Genomic DNA, 20,190 nt, shown 5'->3' on the forward strand with positions numbered 1-20,190 from the left:
GAGCTGGCGGGAGAAATGGCGAGAGTGCACCAGCAGCTGGTGGAAACATTGGAGAAGGCCAAGGAGGACTACAAGAGGGGTGCGGACAGACATAGACGGGAAGGGGAAAGCATCCAGGTAGGTGATCGAGTGTGGCTGTCTTCGAGAGGTCTGCCCATCAGGGAGGGTTGCAGGAAGTTAGCGCACCGTAGGCTGGGTCCGTTTGAGGTTATCCAGCAAATCAATCCCGTCACCTTCCGACTGCGGTTGCCGGAGGTCATGCGGATTCATCCGGTGTTTCATAGGGCACTCCTATCCAAGTACAAGGAGGGGAGTCGCTTCCACGGGGGGGCCCAGGGGGAGGTGCCGATCCTGAGGTTGGGAGAGGAGGAAGCATGCAACGAGGTCACCGAGATCCTGGACTCCAGGTGGAAGGGAGGTAATCTGGAATATTTGGTGGCTTGGGAGGGGCAGCCGGAGTCGGAGAATGCGTGGGTCCCAGCTGATATCATCGAGGAGGAGTATCTGATACACGAGTTTCATGCATTGTTTCCGCACAAGCCCAAACTGATGCGGAGTGCTTTGGAGGAGATATTTGCCCCCACTGACGACAGCGAGGAGGAGTTCTGGGGTTTCAGATCGGGTGGTAGGTCAGACAGTGAGGAGGAGGAGGTAACAGGTGGGGTATCAGCGGGGTTTGAGGACATCTTCGCTCCCACAGATGAGGAAGAGGAGGAGGACTTCTGGGGTTTTCCCGCATCCCCCTCCAATCGGGAGGAGAGGGAGTTGGGAGAGACGGGAGGAGGCGCAGAAGGTGAAGAGAAGAGCCCGGCCTCGGGGGAGGAGGGGGGCTTTGAGGGGGGGATGGATGTCAGGGAGGTTCCCCCCCGGAACGACAGGAAAGCTTTGGGAAATATAGAGAAGTGGCTCCTCTTCTCAGCAGCAGTGATACTGGCTCGGATTCCCCGAATTCCAGCGAGGGGGACGAAAAAGGGGGGGAAGCTAAGAGCACAGTTTCACAGCGGCAGCTTAGAGCTGAGAACTGGGACAGAGGTCAAAATCTTTCGTTAGCTGACAAGAGAAGGGGAGGGGGAAGAAGGGGCTGGAAATTTCCCAGGATGCTTTGCTGGAAGGGGAATAGGAGGAGCCCAGTGCGGGCATCTGATTTGAAATGAACAGACGTGTTTTAGCTTCGCTCTTGTAAATAGCCTGCTCAATAAATTAGCTTAGTTCTTTTGAAGCTGCCTGCCTCCGGAGCGTTCTTTCTCATGAGCATCAATCAAGCGTATCCTGACACCCACCCTTCACCTTAAGGTCGCAGGGTGAATTGCTGCAACAATTAAAACACAATATGGGAGGGGGGAATTAAAGCAACTTGAAATCACGGAGATAAGGTGAGTTCTAAAAAAATATACATTTCACAGCCGGTCCCACGCTTTCCCAATATTTTAAGAGTCTGTGGAGCAGAATGGCAGCGTGAAACGGATCATCCGGTAAAGAGATGAACGTTTCGGGCTATTTTGGACCTGAAGGGGAAGCGCTAGGGTACCCCTGAAAAAGCCCCACGGAAGAGTGGGGTTTTGAGGAGACCAGCCGAATGGGGAGTAACTCGCCGCAGCTTCCCTGCTACCTTGCTGCTGTGTTAGCAGCGATTTGGGGGGGGGGGAGCAAGAAGCCGCATGAGTCCGTTCAACAGGGAGGGGAAAAACTAGAAAATGAATGTTAAGTGATGATATGGAGTATTTGTTATGAAAAGAAAATCAATAAAAAATATTTTTTAAAATACATTTAAAAGTCACACAGTATGTTTGCGGCATGGATTAGCTGCAGCACAACTCTGTACAAATACAATCAAACAAACAAACAAACCACTATTAGCATTGCTTTAAGAAGCCCCACGGCAGGCAGGAGTGGGGAGGGGAGGAGAGAAGAGTTTTCCCACATACCAGCATAGGTCCTTCCCACATGCCCCATGACTTTTGATGTTCTCTCCTCCGCAGAGGGACACTGGTGGCGCTGTGGCCTAAACCACTAAGCCTAGGGCTGGCCGATCGGAAGGTTGGTGGTTCGAATCCCCATGACTGGGTGAGCTCCTGTTGCTCAGTCCCAGCTCCTGCCAACCTAGCAGTTCGAAAGCACCCCCAAAAAGTGCAAGTAGATAAATAGGTACCGCTCTGGCGGGAAGGTAAACAGCATTTCCATGCGCTGCTCTGGTTTTGCCATGTCATGCTGGCCGCATGACCTGGAAAAACTGTCTGCGGGCAAACGCCGGCTCCCTTGGCCAGTAAAGTGAGATGAGCACTGCAACCCCAGAGTCGTTCGTGACTGGACTTAACTGTCAGGGGTCCTTCACCTTTACCTCTGCAAAGAAAAGCTGCAATGGCTCCCAAGCTACTTGGTGATTTGACGGTCAGGTGGAGTGAGAAGCAGCATGAAAGGTGTGGAGGGAGGGGCCTGGTCTCCATTTCACCACACTGGGGGTGCGGATCCACAAAAAGAGTCACGATGACACACAGTCTTGCCCGCTCAGGTTATTCTATCAGGTAATTGCTAGCGCAGGAACGTTCAAACACAATGGTATAGGTCGCAAAGTGACTCTCGTATTACGAAATCTCATGTCCGGGTATCACGATGATGAGCACACACAATCAGTTAAGACAGTGGAGGGCAGATTATGACAACATTTTCCCTCTTGAGACATGGGTACAAGGGAAAAGGAAATACAGCAAGTACCCATTTCCCCAGCTCTTCCTGCCAGTCTGTTTTCTTCCAGCATCAACAATAGCTGGCTATAGTCTGGTAGTCAACTTTACTGCCAACCAGTGCCCTAAATTCATAAAGGTCTCAAATGAAGAATTGGAAGCCTGTTAACACAGAATACTGTCACACTTCCTAATCGGTTCAAACACTGAAATAACCCCACCACCATCACCAATTACCTTTCTTCTTTGTCCAAAATTTTCTTCTCTGCTGGACTAATCTTTTTGGGTGGTACAGGTGGAGTCACTTTTCTACATATTTCTTCAATGATACGTTTGTTCAATCTGCTTTGAAGTGCAGCTTTCAATAAAATCCTTTCCACTGCAGTCATTCCATCCCCATGTAAGTACTTAGGGTTTTCGCACTGAATTAACGTTTCCATGTCATCCAGCCAGGGTGGGTAATAAGAGTTCTGCTTTCCCGACAGTTTATGGTGAAGCTTCACTAGCAAAGACAATATGCTTTCTTTGATTTCCAAGATAGCTGTTGTCAGCTGGGGAGTTGCACCTGGAGCAGACCATTTCATTGAAGTCTTGGGTCGAACAGCCTGATTGGCCTCAGTAGTATTCCGATTGATGATTTCCTGAAACTTCTTTCTGCGCTCTGCAACCAGACTGAACACTTGTGCTGTTCCTGAATTCTTAAGGGGGGAAAAAGTAAGATATAGATATAGTAATCAGTAAGTATGAAAACTACAAGCTAAACTAAAATCATGTTTAAAATAATTTCAATTTGTTACTTAGCTGTTTAAAACAAAAACTGCCACACCTTAAAAGTACTTTCGCATTTAAAATATACTTCACAATCTGCAGAGGCTGGTGCACACATACAACTCCCAAATTCTTAATGAAGTAATGCAATTAAAAGCAGGCCACAAGATCATCTGCCTCTCCAGCCTTCCCTTCTGAAGCAGCCCCCCCCCCATCTTACTCACAATTAAGTACAGTCATATCTTGGTTTTTGAACAGCTTAGTTCTCGAACATTTTGGCTCCCAAATGCTGAAAACCAGAAGTGACTGTTCCGGTTTGCGAACTATTTTTGGCAGCCAAATGTCCGATGGGGCTTCTGCGGCTTCCGATTGGCTGTAGGAGTTTCCTGCAGCCTATCAGAAACCGTGCTTTGGTTTCCAAACGTTTTGGCAGTCGAACAGACTTCCTGAATGGATTCCATTTGACTTCCAAGGTACAACTGTATTGCAATTGTGCAGACATTGGCTGTGTTTGGACATAAGCAAAAGTTTGCTTTAACCATGGTTTGAAGAAGAAGCTTGGATTCTACTAGCAGATGAGCAAACAAGCCATAGTTTATTTAGCTTAAAGTTGGTTTCCTGCAGCTCTGACTCCTCTGTGAATATCTAGATGCTATAACAAAGTGTATCGTGGAGGGGCATCATAGAACCACCAACCTTCTGGTTAACAGCTGGATGCACTGACTCACTGAGTCATGGGTGTCTAAACTTCAGCCACTCTTGGCATGCCCCTGAGCGACACACGTTTTGTTATCATGTTCCTCTGGACCCTTCAGAACAAAAGCCCTTCCTCCTGTGGCCACTTTTCCATTAATGGGAAGCGAATTGGCAGCAATGACAGTAGTTAGGAATGCTTTCAGGTCAAACTGTGCAATTGTTATCTATTCAGCTGTTGATACAGCTTGGCAAAGGTGCGCTTTTAACATATATCCCTCATTAAATATAAATGCACTTGTGGTTCCTTTCACAACGCTGTTGTGGAGCTATGCAACTGGGCATGAAATAAATATGTTATCAGTGAGGAAGTGGGATGGCGAAAGGGATAGAAAGCACATGGCTTTCAAAATGTTCACCTGTAAGAGTCTATAGCCCCATGAGAAGTTTTATTGTTGAGCCACTTTCCCCCCTTGCATCTCCGTCGCCAAGCTAGTGGCAGAGGCATGGACTAGGATTAAGCCATGATACTGAGTTTTGATATAACAAATCACAGTTAACACAAGCCAACATAAAACCATAATTTCAGGCAGTGGTTTGTTGGCCTCACACAAACCATAATTAGTTGGCTTGGGTGGGTTAAATCTGAACAAGCTACGGTTTAGCATTGTATCCAAACCCAAATACGATCAGCAGTTAAGTGTAACCAAGGTTCTCTCAGATTTCGAGTCTTGGTTAGCCTTAATCATAACCAAATGTAGTTGCAGATGTTAAGTTCAGTCACGGTTAATTAAGGCCAGCAGAGGAAGGACTGGGGAAATCAGCACTTCCAAAGGCAGGGAAAAAGTAATCCCACAGCCTGCTCCAAACTGCTTAACACTTTTGAACATTCCCAATATGTATGACGTAAAACAAAACCACCACCATACACGAAGTTTAAAGCTAAAAAACTTTATTATTAAAAAGGATCCAGTCCCTTTTCAAAAGTTTGGAATACCACTGTGTACGTTTTACTATGAGTATTGTTATAAATTTGAGATATGTATGTAGAAAAAAGAGCATGGTACATTATTTAAAGAAGGACTAGGGGGTGTATCGGCTCTGCAGGTGGGTCAAAAAAAAAAAACCATCTGCAATTTTTGTTAAAATTTGTCCTGTACAAATGACAAATGTGATTATTTTACGGAGTTCCTGCTCTGTCTTTAAAAAATAACTGTGATGCTTGCCTTCCATTAAGCATTTTCCTTTTAGCATAGCCTTGCTGCTAATGAAATATGTAGTAGTGTATACTTGATTTACTATAAGAAAATGAGCCATGGCTGTGTTCTTCACCATCCCTCCACCCGAGAAGGTGGCAACCCCATTATGAATTGGCTATAAATCATTCAAACAAGTTAATCATGTGTTCACAAAGATGAATCAACTAACCATTTATCATTTCAAGTAATTTCTAACAAGATTGAGGGCCAGGCTTATTGAAAATGGGAAGCTAAAGAGCAGCAGCATTATTAAATGTTAGCAAGAACCGCAGCAGAAATTCACACACACTCAAAGCAGCCAGTATTTATTCCAACAGGCTAGCAATTCTCCCCTCCCCCTTTTTTTAAAAAAAAGGTTATCTCCAGCAGATGGCACAATTAATTTGGAACCAAAAAGGATTGCCATGTTCTAGGCCAATGCACTTTTTTAAACACAATCATTAGAAATATGCAATGACGGCTATTTCTTAATAAAATTCTTGAAAAGACCGTGGAATTGCAGGGAAGTTAGAGTCAGCACAGCTAAAGCCATCTTGCTATTAGAATGCAAGATACACAGGATTCTACCTCTCTCTGAAGTCCTTTAGGCCGCCTGGGATTCTGGGGAGTTGGGAGGGAAAAGGATGGCATTAAAACACCCCAAGAAATGTGATTATTACATACCAGGTCTTGAAATATCAAATACGGACAGCTATCTGCTCAGCAAAGCTTAATTCAACCACATAAAGGCAAAAGGCCTTGAGGTCAATAATGGCTTATGAGATCCTGAACCGTAATAATAAATCTGCAAGATCTCATCCTTACCTGAGAAGCCGCTGAGCCATCGGCGCTCGTACTTGCAGGTGGTTCTCTTTTCACCTCTGGCGCCGTCTCTGGGACTCTGACGCGCACATAATTAATGAAGTGGCGCATGTTAGACACCAAGTTATTCCCTGGGAACCAACTATCGTGGCAGCGCTCTTGTCCTCCCATGGAATCCTGGCACATCAGCCATTAAACAAACAAAAACAAAGCAGGCCATCAGATCCAGATGTGGTCAGTGCAACCCATCCAATCCGCACATTGAGGAAAATGATTCCTAAATAACCGGGGCTGCCACCTTAGTATTTACAGAGCACTGTAAATGTTTGGGGGAAATATTCCTGAAATACTAAGGTGACAATACTATGCAATGTTATGCGTCATATACATTCTCCCAACATTATTATTTATTGAATTTATATACCGCCCTATACCCGGGGGTCTCAGGGCGGTTTACAGAATAAAATCAAGATATAAAACCATAAAATACTTAATTAAAATAAAAACAACAACCCAATTGCCCCCCCCCCAAAAAAACCCACATTTTAAAAGGGCATAGGATGTAAATCAAATCAACCAAAGGCCTGGTTAAAAAGGAACGTTTTGCCTGGTGCCTGAAGGTGCCAGGCGAACTTCCCTGGGGAGAGCATTCCACAGACGGGGAGCTACTGCAGAGAAGGCCCCGTTCTTGTGTTGCCATGATAGCCTTGTGAAATATTGTTATCCCTGTATGGCACCTGGTGAGCTGAGGCTGTTTAGCTCGCCTAAAGCCATCCGTGGGCTCATGACTGAGTTGGGATTTTCAGGATCTGAGCTCATTGCGCTAGAGGTCTTTGAGTTACTCTTAGGGGCCAACATCCACCCACAATGAGCAGCCCGCTATTAAAATAAGGCCCTGAAATAATAATGGGTTGGATCCAGAATGTCCTTCCACCAACAGAGGAACTCTAAGGCAACAGAGGAATTGTCTAAGGCAATCTTCTCCAACCCCGAGTTCCCAGATGGGAGTGTAGTACAGCAACATCTGAGGACCCAAGGTTGGAGAAGGACAGTCTGGGGCCTTCTTTAATGAGCTCACTTTTCATGCAAGGAGTTCAAAGTGTCAAACATACAACCCTGCGAGGTAGGTTAGGCTGAGAGTGAGTAGCTGCCCCATGGTCACCCCGTGAGCTTCATGGCTGAGTGGGAATTTAAACCCTGGTCTCCCAGGGCCAAAGGCAGCACTCTAACCACTACGCCATGCCAACAGAGGCTCCAACTGTAGGAAAGGGGCAATTTTCAGTAATGTCCCCTGTGAGGGATCCTATTCCCTCCCCTTTCAATACTTCCCCAACATTGACTCTCCCTAAGTTTCACTGATAACTAGGATGAATCCTTCAGTGTTCATATGGGAGTTGTCTCTGGGGTACCTCAGGGCTCTACGGCTGAAAACCTTTTGCCACCTATGAAATCTCCCTACCAGGGTTCCCAACTACTGCAGTTTGCCTCCCCTTTAGGCAAATAAGTGGCACACTTGGCTTCACTGTCCAGCCCTCTGTATGACAGGAGAATAAGCAAACAGTTTCCTCTTCCACAGGAAAGCTTTGTTCTCTCCTCTTAGTCACACCTCTTAAGGTACTGATGCACTGCCACAGTCAGCGAACGTTTAAGCACATTTAACTTTATTAGGTAACTTGAAAACATGGATGTCTCGGGTTATTACTGGTACAAATCTTCTTCTCATGTAATTCAGCTTTGTTATAATATTTCCTGCATCCCTTTAGCAATGGTAATGACCTTTTTCCCATTCCCCAAAGCCTAACCTCCCCCTTCTCTCTCTCTAAACCTCCATCCCCAACTGCCAAACCCCCAACTGCCTTTCAAGGTTGTTCCCCCTCCTTTTAGAATGTCAACTAGCTCCGCCTCCCAGGGAACACCTACCTAACATGGGAGTGATAGGTTAACCCATGATGAACCTGAATCATCAGCAGGCATTATTCCGCCACATCCCCCTCCTCCTACAGTCCACAGTGCCACCTCCCATGCTGTTCTGGAGGGTCCCCTAGCCCACCCAAGTAACTTTCCAGGGGAGGAAGGAATGAAAATTGCCTTACCCCCACCCCTCCATTCCAGTAAAAGTTTGCTGTGAGCAGAACAAATATATTGTCTATAAAATAAAAATGTAGTTATAGATATAAGCACAACACCAAAAAGGTACAGAAATGTGAGCACTTACTTCTTCATCAGGTTCCTGCTCGGATGAGTTCTCTAGTCCCAACTCAATCAAATATAAAACCATGCAAAGGACATGTTCTGACAGATTTTGATGATCCATTAAGATCTAAAGCAAAAGTAAATGTTACTTTCCTTTTTCCCTTTCAATTTTTTTCCACTTTAGAATTCGTTGGGAGGAGAGGGGAAACAGAAAGAAATAATATATAGCTACATCAGTTCCACATGATTCTGTATTCAGTACAGGAAAACCTCTCAGAATGACAGCTGTTAACGATTTACCAAGAGAAAAATGGTGGTCAAAATTCACAAACACACAGCACCACCTTCCCAAACATAACTAGAAAATGTTTGTGTTGTGGAAATATGCAAGCTTTCATTTTAAGGAACAAATTAAAGAAGTACAGAGAGAGAGAGAGAGCAAGAGGGAGGGAGAGAGAGAGAGAGAGAGAGAGATGAGCCCAATATGAGGTTTCAAAAATTCTAGTCTGGCCACCTAGTTTAGTTTGAGCCTGTATAGCTGAGAAAATGTGCAGAATGTTTCAGGACAGGAGCAAACAAGAGGGCTTTGTGGCACTATCTTCTCTTAACGATAACCTTAAAATGTATTCAGTTATGTTCCATTTCTCCTTTGAAAAACAAATTTTAAAAACGGATTGGGGTATTACTTGGCTTTTTTTTTTTTTTTAAATAAATCACTGTTTCAAAATTGTACCCACAGCAAACATCCTCCAAAATTATGTGAAGTCTGAAGCAGCTTTGTGTCCCTTGGTTCCCCCTCCCTATGCCAACAATTCAGTAGTACCTTGTAGAGCAGAGTGAATAACACAATGTGTAAAGTTTTGCAGTGCAAGAGCCTCATGAGTCCTTTGTAGCTTGGGTGTAAATGTGTCCGTTTCTTGTAAGGAGGCCAGGGGTTTCCATGCACTTTCCCACTTTGTTTTAAGCTGTAAGAGAACCAAAAAATAACCTGCTCAAAGTTAATGCTACAGAAGATACAGCTGAGAACTGTGATGCTTGACGAATGCCCACTTGGCTGCATGCCCCTTTCAGCATTTCTGGTAGTAAATAAAAAATAAAAAATGCTTGCACCGAACATTTTGAAAGCCAGGTGCCAATTACAGTGGCACCTCGACTTATGAAAGTAATCCGTTCCGAAGGCGTGCTCGTAAGTGGAAATCTTCGCAAGTCGAAGCCGCCATCTTGGAACGGGGAAAAAATTTGGTAGTCGGAAAAACCGCATTCAAATTTTTGTAAGTCGAGGTATCATGCCGCCGCTTTCCCTTAGGAAGTTGAAAATTTCGGAAGCGGCAGCCATTTTTTCGCTTCCGGAGGTCATTCGGAAGTAGAAAAATGCAGAAGTCAAGTCGCTTGTAAGTCGAGGTACCACTGTATAAAATAGGCTCAAATGCATTATGGGTCCCCCCCCATAATCCAGGAAAAGATTTGTGGGGGCTAGGGAGAGATGGGAAGCAGAAATCCTTGCACTAACAGGGTGCCTTCACTGAATACAACCCTAGATGCATGGCTCTGACTGTGATACCAAAGCCAACAGCAAAGCTGAGAACTTTAATTATTATCACAAAAGAGTGAGGCAACCACCACCTTCATAGCTCAACCGATGTACTAAGTATGTACTCGAAAGTAAATCTTGAGTCCAGTGTGTTTTCTCTCTTTTAAGGATTGTGGTCTTAAGATTTCACCAGCACAATTGATACTCCCCATTCCTCCACACTCCTGTCCTTGTCAGTGTTAACCTAAGTATAACAAGATAAGTATGCAACAACAGTGCTACCATGGTAAATACTAATGGGAGGGGAGGAGAAATCCAAAAGGTTTGCAAGCCAGTTTCTAAGCCTAGGTTTACTGTTAACATTAATACTGGTACTGATGTTCTGGTGCACCATGGTTAATACCAACCAAGAAAAGGAGGAGGAGGTGGAAAAGCCAATGGCCTGCTTCCAATCTCTTAACTCTGATTAAGACAGTTAAGCATAACATCTGTACTGAGCTCAAGTCCAGATGTGTTGAAGGAGGGCAAAATATTTTCAGTTAACAGGGTGTTCCCATTTTTGCCAGAGTGCGATCAGCTCAAAGAATTTCATCTTAAACCCTTAACTCACAGCTGACAAAAGGAAAGCAGAAACAAGGAAGTGAAGAGACCTGAAAACAAATTTTACTTTGTTTTCTGACGTCTCGAAATGATAAATCATCCTTTTAATAATATGGGTAGTAAACATAGTTCTGAGGGACCCAGGTGGCGCTAGGGCTTGCTGATCAGAAGGTCGGCAGTTCGAATCCCTGCCACGGGGTGAGCTCCCGTTGCTCAGTCCCAGCTCCTGCCCACCTAGCAGTTCAAGCACGTCAAAGTGCAAGTAGATAAATAGGGACTGCTCTAGCGGGAAGGTAAACGGTGTTTCCGTGCGCTGCTCTGGTTCGCCAGAAGCGGCTTTGTCATGCTGGCCACATGACCCGGAAGCTGTCTGCAGACAAACGCTGGCTCCCTCGGCCTACAGAGCGAGATGAGCGCCGCAACCCCAGAGTCGGACACGACTGGACCTGATGGTCAGGGGTCCCTTTACCTTTTAAACATAGTTCTACCACACAGATGGGAATGAAGAACAACTACAAATCTCTAGATGGGTAACATTTCCAGTTAGTATATCTAGAACGGTTCTTCAAGATGTAAGTATTGGGCAGGAGGGGAGGAGATGGGAGGGGAGGAGAAATCCAAAAGGTTGACTTCCAATTTGCTTTTACTTGGCTTCAAGGAACATATTATTCAGTTCACTAAAAAACGAAAAGGTTATGTATTTCTTCAAAATGGCAGGTAATACATCATTTTGACATGCCACTTCACAAAGCGAAGGTTTTTTTAAAAAAAAATTAAAAGGTACACGTTTCACAGAATGGCACCAGTGAAAAGCACAAAATTATACTTGTAAGGACTTTAGCCGTATACCGACCCAAGCCAATTGAATAATAATTTGTTTCAAGTGAGTGGCAACAAGATGCAAATGGAATGATTTTGCCCTTGCTAACTACAGCAGCAGACTGAGTATGAATCTACTTTTAAGGATGTACTCAGACAAGTCATAGTATGGAACGTTTTTGTATTCACACAAACCACGAGTGGTAAGCAAGAAATAAGCCAGCCACAAATCTGGGCTCACTTCTGTCTTATTTCTCATGGCTTGTTTGAAGTGAACAAACAATTCACAATTAAGAATCACGATTAAGCCACGATTTAAAACAAACTGGCTTTGCATGACATGCCAACGGGTTCACTGCATAAGAATAAGAGTCACTGTATATTACTATTACATAATACAGCATTCATTTTATAATACATTCAACTTACAATGCTGTATATCTGTCCATCGCAGATTGCACATCTCTACGGTAAACAGTTCGGAGAATTACCATGACCGGGTCAAACTCCTTATCCCAGACTTCAGCTATTGTTAAAGAGACAGAACACATTGGACATTAAGTTCTGAAATTTATTCAATATTATTTTTTTTTTAAGATAAATACAAATTACTTCACACACAAAGAATCACTTACAAACATACTATACCTTCACCTGTTCATTTAAACATCTAAAAACAATAGACTATGAAATCCAATTAACAACCATTAAAACCCTGAGTTTATAACTGGTGCATTTGAAAAATATTGAATGATTAAGAACTAAAGTAGCTGACTGATTATTTTGTTTATTCAGGTACTTCAAATAACAACACGAAGAAGAAGGAGGAGGACACATTAATGAGAAGGAACTCTTAGTTTTATCAAAAAGGTGTTTCTAAGTGGGCACTACGAAACCACCAAGTGGGACTGTACTTCTCCAGTTGCTAGAGGCAGGAAAACATTGTCACTCTACAAGAAGCTCTCTCTTACCTCTCCCTTGGAGTATCAGAGTATTAAAATGTCCATTTGCTTTCTAATCAAGCATGAAAATAACCTAAACTGAGTCAAACCACTCTCATACCACAACTGGTAAGAAATAATGTAATACACATAACATATGCACATATGCACACACACACACACACACACACACACACACACGACTACTCAATGGACAGTCCACTCCTTAAATCCAATCTAAAGTACGACCACACTTAGGTTGGATCTTGGAGGCATGCTAGTTAGTGCTCACACTGAAACACCTTTCAGATAAGAATAATGGTCCCATATCCGGTAGGCACAAGGGCACCATCAAGTGAGATGGTCTAAAGCTGGCCCTGAGGTTTATGGTTTAAAACTTTGTTCTAGATACAACTGTTGGTTTGTCTGAAACAAGACAAACCCTGAGGCTGCGTTCACACATAATGCCAAGCCAAATTGCAGTTTAGCACTGGGTAGCATGGCAGCAACAGGACCGGGGAAGGAGGAGCACAGTCACAATTTTTTTTTACTCAGTGCCCACATGTTTGTCTATGTTTAGATAAGGTTTGACTTAACCTACCTGCATGCTGAACCACAATGTAGGTTTTCAGCAGCTAAGTGTTTCAGTTTTGTGCCAACATCCTCAAACACATATCTTTATTATCATTACTCAACATACACAATTACAATGTATCCTGTTCGCCGATCAACTATTTTGGTTCTTGTACATATCATGATGGTGTTCAAAGTGTGAAAAACAAACAGTTGTTTAAACAGAGGAATCAGGGGAGGAAAAGCAAAAAAGCTGAAAGCATGTAACACCACTGAAATTCTGAAAATATTTATTAATCCACCAAAATTCATATAATACTCAACTGAAGTCAACTTATCTCTAAGCCATTTACATCTTAGAGATACCAGGCAGAGGGCCTTCTCGGTGGTGGCGCCTGCCCTGTGGTGGTGCCCTCCCATCAGATGTCAAGGAAATAAACAACTACCTGACTTTTAGAAGACATCAGAAGGCAGCCTTGCTTAGGAAACTTTTTAATGTTTGATGTTTCATCGTGTTTTTAATATTCTATTGGAAGTCACCCAGATGGGCAGGGTATTAATAATAATAATAATACTTTCTAGAGTTGTAATGAATACCAGCTCATTAAGAACCCATACATATATTGCAGATTCACACTAAAACACCAATAAAAATTGAACATACCTTTAGGTGTATACATTCCCTGCTGCATAGAACCCCCAGGTTCAAACACAGGAGCCTTAAAATCAGCTACAGCTGACAGCATTGATTCAAAGCTTAAACTTCCAGGAATAATGCCACTTTTTGGATTTGGGTTTTCTGGAATGTGATCCTTGTGTTAAGGTAAACAATAATTGCCAGAATATTTTCAACAAAAAGGTGTTGCATATATTAACTTTATTCGGGTTGTATCCAATGGCGGCCCTGAACTAGTAAGAAAACAATTCTGCGTCTGCAATGTGGGGCGGCATATTGTTTTTCAACTCCCCCTAGTCACTCTAGCTGCACTTGAGGGTTGGTGGATCCTCTGCGACAGTATACATATATGGGACACTGTGGAGGCCTGCCAGTGCGCATGTGGGGTTGGGGAGGGTCAGCAGAAATTGTATGCCTTGCCTTGTGTGAGCGGAAGTGCTTTCCGTTACAAAAAAGTCACCACTGCATTGTGGGATGTAAAACTGCAGTCAAGTACAACATTCCTACAGTGGACATGTTAGGGGATGTTTTGCACCACTCCGGAGAAGACTTCCTGTTTCCTCCTGAGCTGGGACAGACTTCCACTACACGGCCTCCATGTTGATGTGTGTTTGGAGAAGTGACTGCTTAGTCGCAGTCACCTGGGACTAACTTCTTTATGGAATAGTTCTAGTTGTTATATAACCTAAGCCTGCCTTCAGGGACATGTCTGTGAACCTGAATGAATCTGTGAGTAAACTACTTTTATGTTAACGTTAATCAGATTCTTGTGTTTATTCTTTTTAAGAGGGATTAGAAGGGATTTTACTAAGAAGGAATCTTTAATAGTAACTCAGATGAGTCAGGCAGAAGCTGATCGCTGCATAATTTAAAAAGAGGGGTGTTTGGAACTCTGCTAGAATATGGAACTTGCTAGCACAAGTTAGGAAGGATATCATTAAATAATATATCCTTTCCTACCTCCCTAATCATTCCCACATGCATATCAAACTTCCTCTAGAAATACACAGCCATTTTTTAATAGCTCAGTCGGTAGAGAATGAGACTGTTAATCTCAGGGTTGTGAGTTCGAGTCCTATGTCAATCAAGATTCCTGCACTGCAAGGGGGTTTGATTAGATGACCCTCATAGTCCCTTCCAACTCTATGATTCTATGATTCTACAGTGGTACCTTGGTTCTTGAACTTAATCTGTTCTGGGAGTCTGTTTGGCTCCCGAAACCATTTGAAAACCAAGGCGCGGCTTCCGATTGATTGCAGGAGCGTCCTGCACTCAAGCGGAAGCCGCATCAGACGTTCAGCTTCTGAAAAACATTTGAAAACCGGAACACTTACTTCCAGGTTTTCGGCAATCGGGAGCCAATTTGTTCGACATCTAAGCCGTTCGAGAACCAAGGTACCATTGTATAAGCATGTCTTTTGGTGGGCAGAAGCCACAGGGATTTCTGCAGTTGCTTCACTTCACCACAAGATGTCTATATTCCACAATAAACAGTGTTCGATCCATCGTTTTAAGTGTTAATATAAAAAGTTTTCTTGGAGGTGGCACAGATTTCAAATACACGTTTGAACAATTCAGACTAAGAGAATGGTTAGATACATAACTAAATGCTTATTCCAGAGGTGCTAGGAAGCTTTAACAAAAAAAACCAAAGAATGTCCATCATTTAGAAAAATGATACATTCACAATTGCAAAATGTTAATTGGTATAAGGACATAATTGCATGAATATAGTGGTATTACTAATCTATCTTAATCAACATTACACTAGATTAAGGATATGCACATCGGTAAGAAAAAAAAGCTATGCAACAACACTAAAACCTTGGCTAGTTGTGGTTTTTCAAAAAATCTCACCCTTTGGTTGCTAACAGGGGAGGAAGATGCATTTCACATGTTTAAATATGGAAGATTATATAACCAGAAGGAGAACACTATACTGCACCCTTCTGGGTCTTCATGTACATTACAGTTATTTTTTTAAAAGTATTTTTTTATTAAACATTTTCTTGATTTACAAAGGTATGTGCAATGTCTCTCTCGTATTTTTTTCCATGTAACATTTTTACAAATCAGTTTCGTTTGTTGAGACATTAGGAAGATAAGAGGGAAAGAGGTGGGCAGGATGGGGAGATGGGTGGTGTGGTGTGACAATGTTTCTATTTTACTTAATATATGTAGGGTTTAAAAGAATGAAATATGGATTTCAAACAAACCAGATAACACTAGTATTTATTTATTTTTGTCCTGGCATATTGCCCAATTACTCCCTGGAGTGCAAGAACCCAATCTGGGGAAGGCAGTTTAATTCAATAGAAAAGCAAACATAGTTGTAAATCCCAACTCTATCCTTTTGAAACAGAAGGTTGGAAGAAAGGTGATGATTTATATTCCTAGCCCAGAGTTAGAAAGACGAGTGCATGCATGCATGTGTGTATACACACACCCACACACACACCCAGCTCAGTACAACATCAAATTTCATTGCAAGCTCAACATGCAACTTTTCATATGAAAATTATATGCTAATATTGTTTCAAGGCATTAAAAATTGCTTCTAATAGTCTTACTTGTTGTACACCATAGAGAAGCACAAAACATGAATCCTGTTAATTAATCACAGAAAAAATGCATTTAACAACATTCCAAGGATATGAGGTCCAGTAGAGAACTATGAGTCCTGTCATTCATGCAGAGCTGAGCTACCATCTCTGCCCGAAGAATCTCATCATCAGTCATTCCTAGGAGAAATTGAAAGGTAAATTAACATAACCATAAGATAGGAAGTGGAGGTGGAGTTATTGCTACCTAGAAGTGCATTCAGTTTTACATTACAAGAGTTTTAAAAAAATACTATGATTGATTTTTTTAATTAAAAAAAAACTGGGCTGTTAATCCACAGAGTATCAATAAGAAATAAGGATTTAGAGCAGGCATAGGCAAACTTGCCCTCCAGATGTTTTGGGACTACAACTCCCATCATCCCTGATCACTGGTCCTGTTAGCTAGGGATGATGGGAGTTGTAGTCCCAAAACATCTGGAGGGCCGAGTTTGCCATGCCTGATTTAGAGCCTTATTAGGGATGGTTGAGGGAACTGGGCATGTATAGCCTAGTAAAGAGGAGACTGAAAGGAGATAGGATAGCCATCTTCAAATATCTAAAGGTCTGTCACAAGGAGGATCGAGCAAGCTAGGACCCAAACCAATGGATTCAAGTTACAAGAATGGAGACTGACTAAACACAACTTAGCGGGCAACCACAACTTTTGGCTTCCACTAAGAGGGACTAATAAAAGCTAAGAAACAATGCAAGAACATTAAGAGTTAGCAAGTGCTTTTGGTTGTGGTTTCCATCACCATTCCTATCTAAACATTGGTTGAAACTTAATATTCTGTACGTGCCTGTGACCATTCATACCCCGACATAGAAAATTACTAGGAGTAAAGCAGAGAGCAGAAAGACGATTAATCTTACCCAAGTGTAAACGGAGACTTAAAAGAATGACAAGAAATGTTAAGGCGCCTTCTAGCATCGATCTCTCATGCTCTGAATCTAGCACTGTATTCTGGTGTTGGGAAGCCATTGTTAAGAGGTCAACCACCTTGAACCTACAGGAGAGGAAAATACGAATTTTAGAAAACCTAGTATGGTTAATAATTTGAGAACATTTCCTGTTGCTCCTCCAGGAAGCTCACAAGGCTCCCAGGCATTTGCCCATCCAGACGTGATCAAGTGGAGACCCCTTAACTTCACACAACACAGCAGCAGCAGCAGCGAATATTGAAGTGCAACTTATTTACTTGCCCAGATATTTTGATGTTCTTTATCATTTAGCCTGCTTGTTTTTGGTTGCCTCTAACAGTTTTTATGAGGATGACTATTACTCTATTGTGGTTTTGGCATGATACATTTCACTCATGCCTAGTGTATACCACCATAATATATGTGAGGATAAACGACTGTTTATTTTTTTAAAAAAGAAGTAATAAATGTCTCTCTGTGCCATTACACTCTGCGACATCTGACGCACAGTACAAGATTCAACCTTCAATTGAAATTTGGATTTATTTTTTTATGGGTTATCACACACTTGGTGCTATGTTTGCCTACAGATAGCACTACTTTTCTCCATCCCTACATGCCCCAGAGCTGCCATGCAACATCTGCTCCTAATGCAGAGTCTGTCAGCCTTTTTCCAAACCTTAACGCAGAGGGAGCAGGTCTGAGGGTGCTTAGATACATTTGACACTGAGTTTCCAATGAAATGCAGTGCAGAAGTACCTCGGTTTACATCCATCATCCGTTCCGGAGGTCCGTTTGTAAACCAAAACAGGTTGTAGCCCAAGGCACGCTTTCACCAATGGGGCCTCCAAAAATGTTTTTGTTCATAATCCAAAAAAAAGGGGGGGGGGTTGTAATCCCAAAAAAGATTGCAAACCGGGACACGAACTTCCGGGTTTGACGTGTGTGTAATCCAAAAAGTATGTGAACCAAGACGTATGCAAACCAAGGTACCACTGTACTGTGAAATGCCTGCTGCCCGTCTCTATTCCCTAAGCCATAAACAATGGATGGGGAGGAGGGAGGAGGGAGTACACTGTCTCCATAGCGCCGGAACGCATTTCATCAGCCACTTCTTCAGAAACTTAACAGCACTAAAATACTAAGGCCAGAAAAGAGGATGCACGTGTGCAAATATGGACACATTAAGGCAGATGGGCTGTCATATCCAGGAAACTCAGCAGTGCCGTGACAGAAGCTGGAATGAAGGCACCATTTTGCAATCTGCTCATCACCCAAGGGCAACCAATATCCAGGAAAACAGAAATGTGCACAATTACTTTTAAACATCAAAAATGTCTTTCCAATCAGTATTTCATGCTTTGTTTGTTTGTTTGTTTGTTTTATAGCCCAGTCTGGACTGGAACCATGGCACACAGAAGGTGGGGTTAACCCACTGGAGCACCCCATGGATAAAAGTCATCCTCTCAAAGTTGCCACTTGCTCCAAAAGAGGGGAACCACTGCTGATGTCAAAAACTACTCCCCTTCAACGGCAGCCTAAACTGCTTTACAAATATTTCACCCTCCATCTACCCCATCGGTTCCAGACATCAAGGTAATCAAAACAATTAAATACAAGGAAGAACGTTGTGGCATTGTTTCTCCTTTCTCCTTATATTTACAAGGGAAAACCTGTTGATTTTTAAGACAGCCAAAGAAATTTAACTGTAAGGTGTATTATAGACATTTTTAACCTATGTCCACAGGAAAAACAGAATAGGGACAGAAATAACTCAACATTTTTCCTGCCACTTTCTCACAACCCTACAGTGCATATATAGGTTTGGAAGTCTTTATTGGACTTGATAGGATGCAATAATGTATAAATAACGTATACTGAAAAATGCACACACACAAACGCACACACACATATTTCCAGACAATCAAGTCCAATAAAGACTTTCCAAACCTATCTTTTGTTGACATCCTATTACACATCTCTACTGATTATCTATTCTTTTCTCCTTCCATTCATGATCCTTTATTGTGTCTGCTGCTGACTACAGATTTATCCCTGCTTGTAGATTTATCTTAATACCACTTGGTTTTAAATACCCTTCAAATCATTCCCACTCACTTGTTACTATCTTCCCATCTATATTTCTTCTTTTGGCTGTCGTACATACTACAGTGGTACCTCGGGTTACGTATGCTTTGGGTTGCGTATTTTTCGGGTTACGAACTCCGCTAACCCGGACGCATGCATGCGCACAGTGTTTTTCACTGTTTTTTCCAGTTTTTCTGGTCTGCGCATGTTCGGGTTACGTCCTTTTCGGGTTACATACTGTAACCTGGAATGAATTAAGTACGTAACCCGGGGTACCACTGTAGTTTGACGTATTCTATTAGTTTAAGCAGCCATTTGTCAGGATAGCCTTCTCTTTCCACATTTTTGTGTACACTATTCTTGCGGCTGCTGTTCCATATAGAAATAAGTTTTTAACTTTGTTTGGTGTTTCCTGACCTACTATTACTAACTGGAATGCTTCTGGTTTTGGGGGGGAAAGTGCACTTTTTAAATTTGTCATATACCATTACCCATATATTTATTTATTTTTTGCAAATTTGCACTGCCACCACATGTGAATTAAAGAGCCCCCTGTGGTGCATTTAAACCACAAGGCAGACACTGCTTAGACGGTGTGTTCTTTTCAACAGTATCTTACCTTTCAAAAACTGAAGAAATGAAATAATCTGGGTCAAGTCTTGAAGCGCAGACCTGTTTTCCAGGAGGAGGGAGAACATAAATATATATATATATATATGTAAATATATTAGTTATTACTGTTTAGCTTTCTAATAACATAGAGCAGATGAGGTTACAAAAAGTACTGACCTACCTGTAACAGATAAATGTCAGGATCAATCATGGAATTGCAGAAGTGGGACTGCACATAAGTCATGGCTTGTCCTTTAATCTGCAGGCCATTCCTTACCCACATATTACTATGGATTTCAGAGAGGCTTGCCTACCAAAAAGAGCAAAGAGAAATCTGTTTCAGCTCAACATGCTACCTGTTGCTTAGGCATACTATTTTTCCAGTGTTAAAAACTTGAAAAGCTGAGAATATAATTTTGTAGCTGATCACA

The 20,190-nt window shown here is 42.5% G+C and overlaps 1 protein-coding gene across 4 annotated transcripts in view; it reads right to left on the reverse strand.

The window, feature by feature from the left end:
* The window catches only part of UBR3 (ubiquitin protein ligase E3 component n-recognin 3), a 90,055-nt gene that overhangs the window by 44,014 nt on the left and 25,851 nt on the right, over nt 1-20,190 (reverse strand). For 2 of the 4 annotated variants that reach the window (XM_033168367.1, XM_033168361.1), the window contains exons 14-24: nt 19,941-20,069; nt 19,767-19,819; nt 17,012-17,145; nt 16,191-16,276; nt 13,524-13,665; nt 11,775-11,871; nt 9,219-9,360; nt 8,418-8,522; nt 6,206-6,379; nt 5,969-6,001; nt 2,919-3,379 (exon numbers count right to left, since the gene is read on the reverse strand). In XM_033168367.1, the coding sequence (XP_033024258.1) occupies nt 2,919-3,379; nt 5,969-6,001; nt 6,206-6,379; nt 8,418-8,522; nt 9,219-9,360; nt 11,775-11,871; nt 13,524-13,665; nt 16,191-16,276; nt 17,012-17,145; nt 19,767-19,819; nt 19,941-20,069 (1,556 nt within the window). The remainder of the gene's footprint in view (nt 1-2,918; nt 3,380-5,968; nt 6,002-6,205; nt 6,380-8,417; nt 8,523-9,218; nt 9,361-11,774; nt 11,872-13,523; nt 13,666-16,190; nt 16,277-17,011; nt 17,146-19,766; nt 19,820-19,940; nt 20,070-20,190) is intronic. The other 2 variants (XM_033168380.1, XM_033168374.1) reach the window with 1 other exon arrangement.

Source organism: Lacerta agilis, chromosome 1, assembly GCF_009819535.1.
Source record: "Lacerta agilis isolate rLacAgi1 chromosome 1, rLacAgi1.pri, whole genome shotgun sequence".
Taxonomy (NCBI): Eukaryota; Metazoa; Chordata; class Lepidosauria; order Squamata; family Lacertidae; genus Lacerta; species Lacerta agilis.